At 36.0% G+C, this 15,040-nt stretch overlaps 1 protein-coding gene across 2 annotated transcripts; it reads left to right on the top strand.

Annotated features, from left to right (window-relative positions):
- The first annotated feature begins 53 nt into the window (after positions 1 to 53).
- Positions 54 to 9,605, top strand: nap1l4b (nucleosome assembly protein 1-like 4b). 2 transcript variants are annotated; one of them, XM_042727668.1, is made up of 15 exons: positions 54 to 170; positions 1,700 to 1,748; positions 2,197 to 2,293; positions 3,147 to 3,288; positions 4,578 to 4,664; positions 4,739 to 4,867; positions 5,107 to 5,178; positions 5,290 to 5,429; positions 5,511 to 5,656; positions 5,823 to 5,842; positions 6,086 to 6,205; positions 6,313 to 6,348; positions 6,490 to 6,537; positions 6,738 to 6,775; positions 8,813 to 9,605. In XM_042727668.1, the coding sequence occupies exons 2-14, from the start codon at positions 1,724 to 1,726 to the stop codon at positions 6,738 to 6,740; spliced, it is 1,065 nt and encodes a 354-aa protein (XP_042583602.1). In that variant the 5' UTR covers positions 54 to 170; positions 1,700 to 1,723; the 3' UTR covers positions 6,741 to 6,775; positions 8,813 to 9,605. The 2 variants fall into 2 exon arrangements, with proteins under 2 accessions (XP_042583602.1, XP_042583601.1); XM_042727667.1 differs by lacking the exon at positions 6,738 to 6,775.
- Positions 9,606 to 15,040: the final 5,435 nt, after the last annotated feature.

Genomic DNA, 15,040 nt, shown 5'->3' with positions numbered 1-15,040 from the left:
GCGCCGATATCAGAATCATTTCAGAGAATCGATTCTTTTGAACAATACATGTCAAAGAACCGATTCAACCCGGCGGAGTATTTGACTGAGGCGGAGTATTGTTGGACTTGGACCAATGCGCTTCAGCTTTACTGCCGAGTCCATCAGCTGAACAACACCCGCTGATTCAGGCAAGAAAAACAATCTCCCTAAATAAAATATTACTTTCTACTTAGCATTTTACCTTCAAATACATAGGCCTGTTATGAGTGTCTAGTTTACGTCGAGCAGAGTGGATTATGTTTTCGTTGCTGATTGTGTATGATAGTAGTGTGATGCTTGTGCGCTCACGGCATGTCATCTTTGTTTTGATAAAGTTGTGAGTGACTGCTACAAATTGTTAGAGCTTACAGGTCATAGAATAAAACCTGGTAACCTGTTAACCGCAGCAGAAATAGTCCAAGCTTATACCCGGAGTGTGTGTATTGTGAGGGTCTGTTAGCCTGCTGGCCTGTGACATTTATATTTCACCCTTCTTCAGTGCTGGTTTGGAGATCACCCAGTGTCTGCCCTCCGTCGCTGTTATGACCCCCTCCATCAGCTGTGCTAAACTGCTGGTTTCGGAGATTATGAGATCTGATTTAATCTGTTATGATCTGGATGTGGCTAGTTTAGCGTGTTAGCTGCTAGCGAGAGTGTGTCTCTCTCTGATGGGCGTCAACATGAACACATCTGTTTGTACCTTTACTTTGAGCTGCTGATTTTTATGTTTGTAGTTTTGCTATACATTAGAAATTTAAACGTATCGATAAATCGGAAATAAGGAATGATTGATTTTACCTTAATAGCGTTTACTATGGTAAGCAGAGTTTTCCACCAAAAAAGTAAATTAATAACACGTGCATTTGGGATCTTTTCAAGCTAAGAAGTTTTCCAAATCTGACGTTACTTATTGTTGTTGTTATTATTAGTTATTCTTTATTAGAATTCCTATAAAAAATATTTAAAATTATTAATTATTGCGCTAAAAAAAAAAAAACACATTATATATAACACGCTCTTTTCTCGCACCCTAAGCGCTACAACCATGTAAAAAACAATTCAAATGCAAAAAATTCAATGATACAATATAAAACAGCAAAACCCTAATCAACAGCTTAATCATGATAAGCAATTTTAAAGAGGTGGGTTTTCAACAGTGTTAATACCAAGTTACCTGTTTTATTATTTTAGTACTGTAATAGTAATATTTGTTTTAGTAATGTAATAAAAATACAGCAGTAACAATGGAATTACCAGCTTGTGGATTTTGATTTGAAAATAATAATAATAAAATCAACTCAGATATGAAGCAAGCACTAACAATGTCAGTTAAGTACCAGTTATTTCAATGAATTGATTCAAACAAAAAATATTTCACATAACTGGATTCCACATTGGGGTTTTGTTTAAAAATGTCCATCAAAATTAATGCTATGATGGGTGCAATTATTTTTCCTAATTCAATTATTAACTTCTGACTGCGTTGTGGTAATTTAGGTTCACTACACTGTTGTTTTGGTTGTGCAAAGCATCACCTGAATGCATTTTGTTTTGAATAAATATGATTGAAATTTCAAGTTAATTAGTATATGTGATTTTGTCTTTAACAATAGAAAAAAAAGACAAGCTGAAGCTTATTTTAGACAAGCTGAAGTTGTATCTTTTGTGTTTTTCACAGAATATTTGAGCTGTGGTATCAAAAATGGATGCTGACAATGAAGCCAAAGGTATAGAAACGCTGAATTCCTGGTACTCTCTTTGACTAGAAACCATGCATTTTTCACATGAGTATAGTCTGTATAGCTTTTGAAATGCTGACACATTTATGAGCTGGCAGAGAACATGATTATATGTGTTACTTAGATTGTCTTGTAAATAATTTTTTGATTCAGGGCGCTTCTCGAACAAAAGCCAGTATAATGTTTCAGCGTAAAAGTTTCATGAAGCTTCAAATCGCTGCTCCCGAGGATTTAATGGAAAAGATTGTCTCATAGGTTCTTTTGAGAAATTTGTGCAACCTCACAAACTGAACGCTATGCTTCCTTTAAGATGGATGTCTGTTTGTGGAAAGGACTGTGTGGAGTATAAACGTTCTCTGAGAGTTGATAGTCATAAATGCCATTGATTTTTCCATTGATTTTTTTTTTTTTGCTGGTGATGGCATGTTGTTTTCAGGTAAGGTGAGCGACCAGGCGATGCAGAACCCACAAGCGTTGGCAGCTCTTCAGGACAAAATAGACAATGTCTCACATAGTGCTTCCATCATGGACAGGTAAGCAAGATGAAACATTTGAAAGATGAAACAAACCAAACTAATAACTTGGAACCAAAGAGACTAACAGAGCAAACATCAATTTTGTACCTCATTGTTTTTATTTCTGGTCATGGCACGGCTATTGTCATGTTTTTATTGTTTCCTATCTTGAATAAACTATTTCCTAACTGGATATGTCTCATATTTCCTGTGTGGAATTTTAAAACTGGACATTGCATTTTTATTGTTCCTCATGTTACGTAGAGAGGCAAACTTGCCGGTGTAATATAACCGTCCATCTAAGGGGGGGATAAACTCTAGTCAGACAGACCATCTGCCTGTAACCTGAAATCTGTCTCTGCATGTTAGGTTATAACATAGATACACAGCATTAGGACTGACTTCTATGTATGTCTTTGTGTGCGTCAGCTTGACGATGCCCAGAGAGAGGTCACTCACCCGTGAAGGCTAATTCGCTCTCTGAGTTTGGCTGTGGTTGTAGTGGTCATGAAAACCACGACACAGACAACAATATTTGCACAAAACAGCAATAATCCATTTGTGCGTGAACACTGCAAGTCCAAACATAAGCCACTTTTATTTTGAATCCAACTCAAACAGATTCAGTGATTGCAGCGCACGCTCTATAATGACATCTGTGCTGTACGCACGAAGCGTGTGACTCGAGTTATCAGAGATTAAGCACATTTTGCGATGTGATATGAACAGGGATCTTGTATCTCTTGCTCTTACTTCAAACCCATCTGTTGACCCCAGAGAGCAGGGAAATGCACTGGTCCAGCTGTGCAGTACCGGACACCCATCTGCTCACACTATGTCTTTCTTCTCTTCCTCTCCCAACTTCTTCCAGTTTACCAAAGTCTGTGAAAAGAAGAGTCAATGCCTTAAAGAATCTTCAGGTTAACAGCACGCACATCGAAGCCAAGTTTTACAAGGAGGTGCATGAGCTGGAGAGAAAGTATAGCGCTCTTTATCAGCCATTATTTGACAAAGTGAGTTGGGTTTTGTGTGTGTGTGTGCATGTATCTATGTATTTATCTTAGCATTTTAATATAATATTATATGATTTTTATATATATATATATATATATATATATATATATATATACACACGAATGCTACAGTTTTAATTGTATTAAAAATAAATATATTTTTATTTAGAAAGGACACATTTAATTTATCAGAAGTGACCATTGAGACATTTGGTTTCTAACAAAAGATTAGAATTTTCTGTTCTTTTTAAGAATTCTGAAAAGGTGTATCACAGTTACCACTAAAAAATGTTAAGTTAATATTAAATATCAACTGTTTTTCATCATTGATAATAGCAAGAAATATTTCTTAAGCACCAAATCACATTTTAGGATAATTTCACAGTATTACTGTTTTTGCTGTATTCTTGATTAAATAAATGTAGCCTTGGTGAGTATAAAAAAAAAACATGAAAAAATCTTACAGACCCCAAACTTGTGAACACTGAAGATGGGCCCGAGCCCCATAAAGATGAGGCTGCATTGTGTCTGTCTAAAGTAAATCCTGGATTTTCCATAAACAGAGCTCTCAGGTAAATGCTGGGGAACACGAGTGTAGAGAAAATTCAGGGAATTCAGAAGTGATGCACTCTTAAAGAGACTTCATCCAAACCAGGAGAAGGCATATTTCCATTTAATAGTTTAAGAAAGTCCCTGAAAGAGAAAAAGTTTGAGCAATAACTTTGCCAACCTACACTTCTTTGACAGGGCTACTACACAAAAGAAAGAAAGATACTTGTGCAAACTAAATAAAAATAATGAAAACCGTAAGACAAAAACCCTGTTGAGTGCTTGCGAGAATACTACTGTTAAATGGGGATGAATTGAAATGTTTTTTTTTTATTCTTGTAGATATAGCGTCTTTTAATAAGAATTGAATAAGATGTATATGTGCTGTTTTTATGTGCACTGAAAGCCTTTGCATACTTTATATGTGCCGTACTTTATTTGTTCCATTTTATTTGATCTTTTTATGTATATATTTACCTTTCAGAATTTAAAAGATCAAGAATTTGTTTGATGAGTGAGATCTGATTGTAGTCCTTGAAAAATAAATAAATAAATAGAGCGCTTGAAATTCTTGACATTTAGTTAAACATCATTTGTACCGTTTATAGTATCTGTTCCTCAGTGTTCTGCAGGTTTCAGTATAGCTCCGAATTTCCTGAGCTCAATGTGAACACTCCTCTCATTTGTCTGGATGGCTAATATGATATTCTTTCACAAGTGAGCTTTTTGTGCGTTTCCAGAGAAGAAACATAGTCTCTGGAGAAGTGGAACCCACTGATGAGGAGTGTGAATGGCAGAGTGACCATGAGGATGAAGCAGCATTAGCAGTGAGTATCCTCTGTCCACTCACACTGAAATCAGACAGAAGAGCAGCAGTCTAAGGAAAACCTTGCTTTTTCAGGAAGACCTGAAGAAGAAAGCTGCAATAGAGGAAAAGACAGAAGATGCTAATGAGGAGAAACCCAAAGGAATTCCAGAGTTTTGGCTCACCATATTCCGGAGTGTGGACATGCTGAGCGATATGCTGCAGGTGAACCAGCAGAACATTAGATGTTCAACAGAGACCTTGTCCTCTGTAGACTTTGCTATTTTTTTCCGACTAATGATTTTTTAATGTTTTCTTTTGCCCTGTAACCTTGTACAGACAATATGCAACTTTATATTATAAGAATGTGAATACAGTTTCATGAAAAGACAGGGTAATGTTCTCCAGCACATTTGAAATGAAAAGAAAACCTGTGCCGTCCATAATGCTCTCTTTTTCAACAGGAGCATGATGAACCAATACTTAAACATCTTCAAGATATTAAAGTGATATTTTCTGGTCCTGATCAGCCCATGGTGAGGACAGTATCTGAAGGTTTTATGTTGATTTTAAAGTGAACTGATTTTTTCATCATGACTGCTGTACTTATAAATGTATTTCATTATTCCTTTTTTTTCCTAACACAGAGCTTCACATTAGAGTTCCATTTTGAACCCAATGAATACTTTACCAACACAGTTCTCACAAAAGTATACAAGATGAAGTCGGAGCCAGATGCAGAGGATCCGTTTTCATTTGAGGGGCCAGAAATCATCGACTGTGAGGGGTGAGCACTTCTCAAACAATACCTGCTTAGATTGTCTGCAGCTTTTCACACTTTTTCCTTATTCATCTCTTCTGTTGGCAGGTGTGAAATTGATTGGCACAAAGGCAAAGATGTGACAGTAAAAACGATCAAGAAAAAACAGAAGCACAAAGGCAGAGGGACAGCGAGGGTCATCACCAAACAAGTGCCCAACGACTCCTTTTTTAACTTTTTCAACCCTATTAAAGGTACGCAACATGACAGATGTGCATGAGAACTTTTATGAATGCTTATAACAGGAGAATGAGAACAGTAGGTTGAATTGCACATGGGGAAATCATAATATTAGTTCTCTCATTTAATACTGTAGGTCTACGCTTTTGCATGAAGTCACCAATATTTTTTTTCTTTTAGTTTCCCCAGATAAAGAGTTGGTGAGTATTTTTTGCTTTAATTCAGTTCTAGCTAGGCAATTAGTTGGCCTGATATCAGTTATATCAGGTTTTGGGTGTTTCATAGTCAGAAAAAATAAGATGTTATCCAGCATTATTTCTTCTGAAAGACATGAGTGGTTAGTAAGTTTAGAGAATCTTGTCAGAGAAGTAGAAATAATCAGACTTTATTTTTTATCTTCAAATGATCAGAAAAGTTGTGCTCACTTTCTTTGTGTTCAACAGGATGAGGATTCGGAGTACACTTTAGCCACAGACTTTGAAATCGGTCATTTCTTCAGGGAAAGAATCATTCCGAGAGCAGTTTTGTATTTCACCGGAGAAGCCCTGGAGGATGATGAAAGTGTATGGATTTTCAAATGACTGTTTCTTGTCTTATGATATCTATGGTTTAACAGAGTCTGTGCAGTTATTTGTAATATACATCAATTTGTTTGCGTCTGTTGATGCAGTTTGAAGAGGAGGAACTGGATGAGGGTGAAGAGGAGGTGAGTTCACTGTATACATTTAAAAACATAAATTGAGGAATCAGTGTTTGATGAAAGGTGAAATCAGTGATGCTTTATATGATTGTATAAAGCATATTATGTTCAATTATGTAGACTAACTCTCTGTTTTGTGTGAAACAGGACCAAGATGAGGAGGACGAAGATGACGAAGAGGAGGGAGATTCCAAGGTCAGTGTGGATTTAGATCATTACTTAAACTGAAATTTAAAAAAGAAATGACTTCATTGTCTCTTTGTTCAGCGTTCCTCAGTTTCTGTAACTATTAATTTTCTGTCTTTGTTTTTCTTTGGATGAATGTCTGTGGATTATTTGCATGTTTGATGATTAATGATGATTGTGGTTGTTCTCTACCTCCTGTTCTGCCCTAGTGACAGGCATAAGTCATTCTCACCTCATACATTTCTAGGTAAGAAAGAAATGTCATGAGTCACATCCCTCTCCATTTGTCTGCTATCCCCTCCCCACAGCACCCCTGTGACATTATACTAGGCTAAGCCACTCATTTCATATCATTAAGGCCTTGTCCAAAATCTTAGTATAGGACTGTAACAGAAAAGAGAAGAGGACAGAATCACGGCTGCTGTATTAGAGAATTTTGGACAAGGTCCTTCCATCCATTTTTTCTTTAAAGTATCTTGCTTACTGATGGTATTTAGTAGGTCATGTAGCTTTCCAGCTCATATATGTGGCATCCTGTTTTGAATACATAATATCTTACTATAACTTTACATTCACCTATTCAAGGTGATACTACACCGTCAAGCACTGACTTGTGGTCTACACTGACATTAGAGCTTGATCCTGGAGTGCTTTAGTACTGGGGTTTCTTGGCTTATGTCTTATATTAAAGGGATTATATCATGCAGTACCATTCAAAAGTTTTTCGATCATTACAATTTTTTTAAAGAAATAAATACTTTTATTGAGCAAGGATAAATTAAATTGATCAAAAGTTAAAGTAAATTACCCGGAGTCAGTTATTCCGCTTATACTACAGTTACCACACCTCAAGACATCGATCAGATGATATATTTAAAGGGAATCGTCCGGTTTTTGTACTTAAATCACTTTTGTCAGTAGGATTATTTCTTCCGCATCTCATCCAACGCCTCTTTAGCTGGTTCCAAAACGAAATTATAAATCAGCTAATGAAGGCATTCTAATGCAGTTATTAATGAAGTTATTAGAAAGAGAGCGAGAGCGAGAGAGACAGAGCCATACAGAGAAAGAAAGAAAGAGAGAGAAATAGAGAAATAGACCTCATCCCGTAGCATATATATATATTAGGGCAGTCAGTCGATTAAAATTTTTAATCTAATTAATTACATGATGTTTGGATTTATTCATCTAATTAAATCACAATTAATCACAAAATAAATTTGACTATGAAAATAACCACAAAAGATTATTTAAAGCTATTTTTAACCAGCATATGAGAATGATTTCTGGAGGATCATGTGATACTGAAGACTGGAGTAATGAGTGCTGAAAATTCAGCTTTGCCATCACAGGAATAAATTACATTTTAAAATACATTAAAATAAAAACAGCTATTTAAAATTCTATTAATATTGTACAGTATTACTGTTTTCACTGAATTTTGATCAAAGAGATGCAGCCTTGGTGAGCGTAAAAGACGTTTTAAAAACATTAAATTAACATTATCTTGAATGGGTAGTGTACATTCTATAATTTTTTTTTATTTTTTCCCCTAATGTCTCCCTACCCTTAATGTATGTCAAGCCCCCCCCCCCCCCCCCCCCCCCCCCCTCAACCTTTATAGTGACTGGATGGGTCACATTTCTGAATAGAAAAACAGTACCATGTATAATCATACAAAGCTGCTTTGCAACGGTGTGTATATCGTGAAAAATGCTATACAAATAAACATGAATTAGAAATGTTAATATTTGGGGTTTACAGACTGTAGTATTTCAGAACAATCTTTTTTAGCAGCTCGTTACTTCTATAAATTATGTATGCACTTGAAAAGAATTATGAATTATTTTTTACAAAATTTTTTCAAAAGATCACTTGAGATATGGTTTGTCGTGATATTACCCCTTCATGCACAGCAACTGTTTGAGACATAACACATTTTCTTTCGGTGGATCAGGCTGTGGTGAAAGAGGCTTTCTCGCATTTAATTATAATGATGTATCTGCAGTACAAAAGAGTGGTGATTCACTTTAGATTCCCTGATGCTTTTATCTTAACTAATGACTGCATTCACATTGTTGGTGCTACAAAGGCCTAGGATACTTCAGTGTAAATGTGCTTTCATTAGCCACTCTTCTGTGATGAAGATACATCTCCCTCTCTTTCTGCTACACTCCTCCTACAGTTGCAGATACTGTATCAACTTCTTGAATAAAAAAAAAGTTCTCTCTCCTTTTCCCCATCCCTATCTTTTATGTTTTTTTTTTTGTTTGTTTTTTTTCAGACCGGGGATCCTCAGCCTGCAGAGTGCAAACAACAGTAGTTTGGATCACTCACTCCTGCCACTGTCATACCGCATCAGCTCACCTAGAATCAGCCCTGTAGAGCGGCGTACATTCTCTGATGAGCACACCATCCAACAAAACAAAACATGATGATGCAGTACATTGGTAAACTAGTTTTTTATCCTACAAAATTAGCTTACTAGAAATATTCAGTTGCTATACTACAACACTATAGATAAATTGGGCGATTCCAGATTACGAATGTAGATCTATACATAAATAAATGTAAAGCTATTTTTTAATTCATTATTTAGACATGTACAGACATAATGACTTCAGATATGTCAAAAGAAAAAAAAAAAAAAAAAAAAAACTTGCAGGTTTGAGACGATTTTGCAAGCATTGTCTTCACATTCAAACAGGTTAAATTTTAAGCCTGAATAAAATAAATGCGATTGTATTCTGACTTCCTGAGCACATCTAACCTTTGTCAAGGTTGTTTGTATTTAACATATAGTTTCTCTTCTCATTTTTGACTTGTTCTGTGTCATGGGCATAACCATTTTTTTATGCAGTATATCTATTTATCTACTTTTTGAACAAAACTGCATGTTTATACATTTATTTATTTATAGAATGTGCTAGCTAGCTAGCCAGTCAGTCCAACTAATGTATCAGCGATGTCTTGCAGGCATCAAATAATTGTGTTTAATCATATCTGGCCTCTTTGCAATATAAATATCTAACATTTCCATCTTCACTTGACTTTCTCTTGAAGGTCGTAGTTAAAAATAAAAGTTAAAAAAAGTATGCTCAGTCAATGTATTCTCATTTTTATATATATATAAAAAAAAATTATTACAGTATACGTTATATCCACAATGCTGGAATTGCTCAATTTAGATAAGCAAGTATGCAAAGTAAGTAAAAGTAAGTATTCATAGACGGTAGGGCAAAAGTCCACTGCCAATGGTCACTGAATTCTGAGTGAACCGCAGATGATTACATGTCCTGAAAGTCACATTCTGTGATCACATCTTCGAGATACAACATCGCATCCCAAAGTTGACTGAATTAATTTATTTTGTGACTTAATCTCATAGGTTACTCAGGGTTTTTTTTATGCCAAGATGACAGTGTGCAAGTATCCAGCATTGTGAAACTGTTGATATCTAACCTGCTTCATGTTCTCTTTTGTCTTGTAAAAGAAGGAAGACTTTTGAAATGTGGCTTTTAGTTAAAACAGTTATTTATACATCTTTTCCATCTTTATATTATTGTTTTGAACTCTATGTCTTGGTCTTGTGCTTCTTGGTGGATCCCTGAGAGAATATGTTTTGCTGATGTATGTACTGTACCCAGGTGATTATAGCCCCTTTTAGCATTTAAAAATGCTTTTGCTGTACTGCCCAAGCACTTACAATGAAAAAAAAAAGAAGAATTATTAAACAAATACTTTTATTGCCAAAGAGAGTGATCTGATTTCACTGATTTCCATAACCTTTTCTGTCAAAGTATTTCAGGTCTGGATTTCATTTGAAATAATTCAATATTAATGCTAAACAATGCATGTTATGGTGAAGGAATGTTTCAAGTTCAATACGAGTTGAGCTCAATCAACAGCATTTGTATTTAATTGCTACAAAAGATAATTCTGATTCATTCCTTGTTTTCTTTAAGACTAAAAAGCATTATGATGAAGTACTTGCAATAGAAGTGAATGGGGAGGATTTAGAGCAATTTTTTGGAGTATTTAAAAGCAGAATTGTGAAACATGTAATTCTGTAAGTATTTACGTTATTTCTTCTGGGTTGATGTGAAAGATTTATGCTTTTTAGAATTGGTTGTTTTCCAGTCCACATTTGTTTCTGGTAAGTGAAACCAGAAACAAATGTGGTCATTTTTTCCTCATTTGTGAGGAAAAAAGAAGTGAATGTATGATAGGTCACTTGAAAAGTTCAAGACTAAATGCCTAATAAAGTTAGAAGAATAAATGTTACAATGTCTAACAAATTTTGCAGCATTTTACCATTAAACATCACAACATTATTATTTTTAAATGATTAAAATGTATTTTTTACAAGTTATAAATGATCCGTCCGTTGTAATAGTTCTGTGATATTATTGTGATGGGTGGTAATAACATGGGCCTACAAAAATCACCCTTTTTTTTTCAAAGGCAAATTCATTTGTATGAGGGAAACAGCTGAATTATTATTTTATTTTTTTTCTGTTCCCTAATCCTAAAATAGTATTTAAGTACATCTCTAACTGTTTTTACATTTTAATTTTTCAGATAGGTTTGCGACAGTTATAATAATGATCACAATATGCCTTTAATTAAATAATAAATCATACTACATTATTATTATGCTAAACTCCCATCTAGGCAGTGTCTGTTGTCTTCTTAAGTCAAATTTAAATCTTACAGGTAATATGAAGAAGTTCTTCTATTCTTTAGAATAGTACATGTCATGTACAGTTCTCTCTCCACCTTCAATACCACGACTTAGGTGCCCTTGAGCAAGGCATCGAACCCCCAACTGCTCCCCGGGCGCCGCAGCATAAAATGGCTGCCCACTGCTCCGGGTGTGTGTTCACAGTGTGTGTGTGTGTTCACTGCTCTGTGTGTGTGCACTTCGGATGGGTTAAATGCAGAGCACTAATTCTGAGTATGGGTCACCATACTTGGCTGAATGTCACGTCACTTAGAGGGGTTTGTCATTGGGTGCATTTTGTAGGTATTGTCTGTAGGGGGCGCTGCATCTGTTAACCACTGCATACACTCACTTTATTAGGTACAACTGTTCAACTGCTTTTTAACGCAAATATCTAATCAGCCAATCACATGGCAACAACTCAATGCATTTAGGCATGCAGAAATGGGAAAGACAGTCTGCTGAAGTTTAAACCGTGCATCAGAATGGGCAAGAAATGCTCATCCGAGTATTTCAGAAACTGCTGTTCTACTGGGATTTTTACACACAACCATCTCGGGTTTACAGAGAATGGTCCAAAAAAAAGAAAATCAAGTGAGTGGCAGTTCTGTGGACAAAAATGCCTCATTGATGCCAGAGGTCAGAGAATGATGAGACTGGTTCGAGCTGAGAGAAAGGCAACATAACTCAAATAGTCACTTGTTAAAACTGAGTTATTCAGAAGACCATCTCTGAATGAACATTGTAGCCCATAGTGTCTATGATGGTTCCAGCAGTGTAACATACCATGTCACAAAGCTTAAATCATTTCAAACTGTTTTCTTGACCATGGCAAAGAGTTCACTATACTCAAATGGCCTCCACAGTCACCAGCACCTCTGGGATGTTGCAAAATTATGGCAGTTCTGAAGGCAAAAGTGGGTCAAAAAGTAGCAAAGTGTAACTAATTAAGCAGCTGGTGAGTGTATGTTGACCTCTCATTCTTTCTTTAGGCAAAGAGTTTATTTATAACCCCCTATTACATTCACATGACATCTTTCAATCAGTGTAATATGTACTTTTCAAATGTGAGTCATGCTCCATGATGACATCAGTTATCATACATTTACAGCATGGATGACAGTTGTTATCTCTTTTGCAGGACAAAAGGCTAGTTTGACTAAGCGAGACAGGAGTGACATGCCAGTCACTTCCCAATGTCTAGTGAGCATGCAGGAAACGGTTGAAGTCAGCTGACTTCCACCTAGTGAGTTACACCCAAGGAGTTAGGAATTCAAATGTAATGTGCTGATTGTCAAGCACTCACATGCAGAGTTCTCCTCGCTCTCTTAAATATACTGTCACTAAACTGCAGGTGATGACAGTGGGCTCTGTCATTCTCTCTCCTCCAGTGGGACTGAAATCTGAAAAGGCCTCACCGCCATGATAAATGTACACCACTGTTCAGAATTTTTATTTTTTTTGTAAAATATTGTTACATCTTAAATAGCTGGCTAATTTACTCCTGTGACGGTGAAGCTCCAGTCTTCAATGTCACATGATCCTTCAGAAATTATTCTAATATGCTGATTTAAACCTTTTCATTAGTATCGATGTTTGAAGTAATATGTTGGCCCATATTTTTGTGGAGAAAAAAAAACATATTTCAGGAATCTTTGATGGACAGAAAAATCAAACTTTATTTAATTTTTACTAACCGCAGACTTTTGAACAGTAGTGTACCTGTTCATCTGCCTATTTTCATGTTAAAGATGAAAAATGTATACACAGTAACCAGCATGCAAATTTGACAGGAAGGAAAATAATTTATAGTTACTTTCTTCTACTCTATCCATGTTTCTTCTGTTAGTATCCATTAAACCTATTTTCCTGTTTTTGCTTCTAACTCCTCTGTTCTCCTCTTATATATTTCTTCTCGTGCACAATTTTTTGTGTCCAATTTTTGCATTCTGTTGTCTATATATTACAACCCTTCTTTACCTCCATCTCATCCCTTCCCTCTTCACCATTTTTCTTCCTGCCTCTGTCCTTCCATTCTCCCATTCTACTATCCTTCTATTTGCTTTAGTACCCCCCCCCCATCCCCCATCCCTCTCCATATACCAGTTGATGAATATTCATCAGGTTAAGTCTGACTATGCTCTTCACAGTTCTTGTTAGGAGCAGTATGTTAATGCCATTCAGCAGAGAGTCCAAATGTAGATAAGTGTACTCTGGGAAAAGGGTTTCCCTCCCGCTGGCTAACAACGCTTTCATTTATGGGACGTTCGTGATGGCACTGTGGTCAGCTGCATTCGACGGATCCCTTCTGTCTCTAGCATGCAGCCATTTATGAGCATTTAAAATCCACTTTTATGCTCATTATGTTAAGAGCTACCTCTTTTTGACCACTGCCCTCCTCTTCTTCACTTTAGGGCCATATTATTGGTTAAATCAATGCCATCTTTGGTCTTTCTTGAATGTGATGCATTTTTATGCAAACATATCTTAAAACGGATGCATTTTAGTCTATGTAGATTTATGCAACTGTAGTGGGTCTATTAATGGAGGTAGAATCGCTTTGAGGGTGGATCTCCACTGTGTATATTGTTAATGGGAAGGGCTGGACACAGCCGGTTTTAGTGTGTCTAATGAGTGGTTTGCAATGAGGAGCAGACAGAACTGCTTCTGTCCCACTGCTATCAGCCACTCCCACTCTGCTATTGTCTCCTTACAGTCTACACTTATTCTCACGTTTCTTCTTAAATGCATCGTTAAGAGTTGGTCTTCTGTATCTTAATGCCAGTGTGATCAGAATGTGTAATGAACGAGAAGAGGATCTCTCACTCTAATAGGTCAACTCACAAGATTTCATAAATGAACGGCAAGCCAATTCTCCATAGATATAGACTTTAAAATAGGTCCTCCATGCTTTTAATTTGAGGATCTTCAGTTGCCCTTTCTTCAGGTTGCATCTTTAGGCCAATAGGCTGCAACAAATGACCGCACTTATGAACAAGTCTTAGAATCCATTGTTTACTTTTTGCTTTGGCTTTATTTGAAACTGTGATGTTGATGGGGGGGATAAAAGACAAATGAACAAGCAAAGCAGTGTCATGCAAGCAAAAAGTTATTTTGTTCCAAAAATTAACTTAACTATCCAGGTGATTTTCAGACCTTACATGACTGAGTGAGTGATTACTAACATTAACAAAATTTCATGGGCCATAGTCCATTGTTTATCATCAATAGTATTTTGTCTTTCTCTTGGTCCTATTGCGAAAACATTGTAAAAAATAGGGGCGTGTTTATGAGACTATTCATAATTATGTAATTATGTTTTAAAGTGCAAGGTTTTAAAAATTATGGTGTTTCTTTACAAAGTGACATCACCAAGTACTGGACTGACATGCATAATACAGCATTTTTGTCGATCCATGTGAATGGGGACCATTTTGACTGATGTCTTCTTTACACAAAACTTTTCAAAGATGCACAGGTGCATGTTTTTAGTAAAATCATTTTTAGTGTAAATATACCCTTAGGGGGGAAATCTTTTGCCCTCAATTAAAATTCCCAAATTATTCCTAATGAAATTACAGCATTAACCTGTGATTTTGCCAATGTTACATTTAGACAATATTTGAGTTCCTTTGCTAATTTTTGCTCAGTAGTTCCAAAGGATGCCACAGCAGAATTAACCATTGCATTTTCAAGCAACATGGAGTAGTATTTTGTTGCTGAATTAATCACTAGTCATTAGAAAGCAGATAGGTCACGAATTCGTAAAACACGAATTCACCATACTTG

The sequence above is a fragment of the Cyprinus carpio genome, chromosome B7, assembly GCF_018340385.1.
Source record: "Cyprinus carpio isolate SPL01 chromosome B7, ASM1834038v1, whole genome shotgun sequence".
In the NCBI taxonomy this organism is placed as follows: Eukaryota; Metazoa; Chordata; class Actinopteri; order Cypriniformes; family Cyprinidae; genus Cyprinus; species Cyprinus carpio.
Note: the sequence above shows the minus strand (reverse complement) of the source record. Positions and strands in the feature narration are given on the sequence as shown.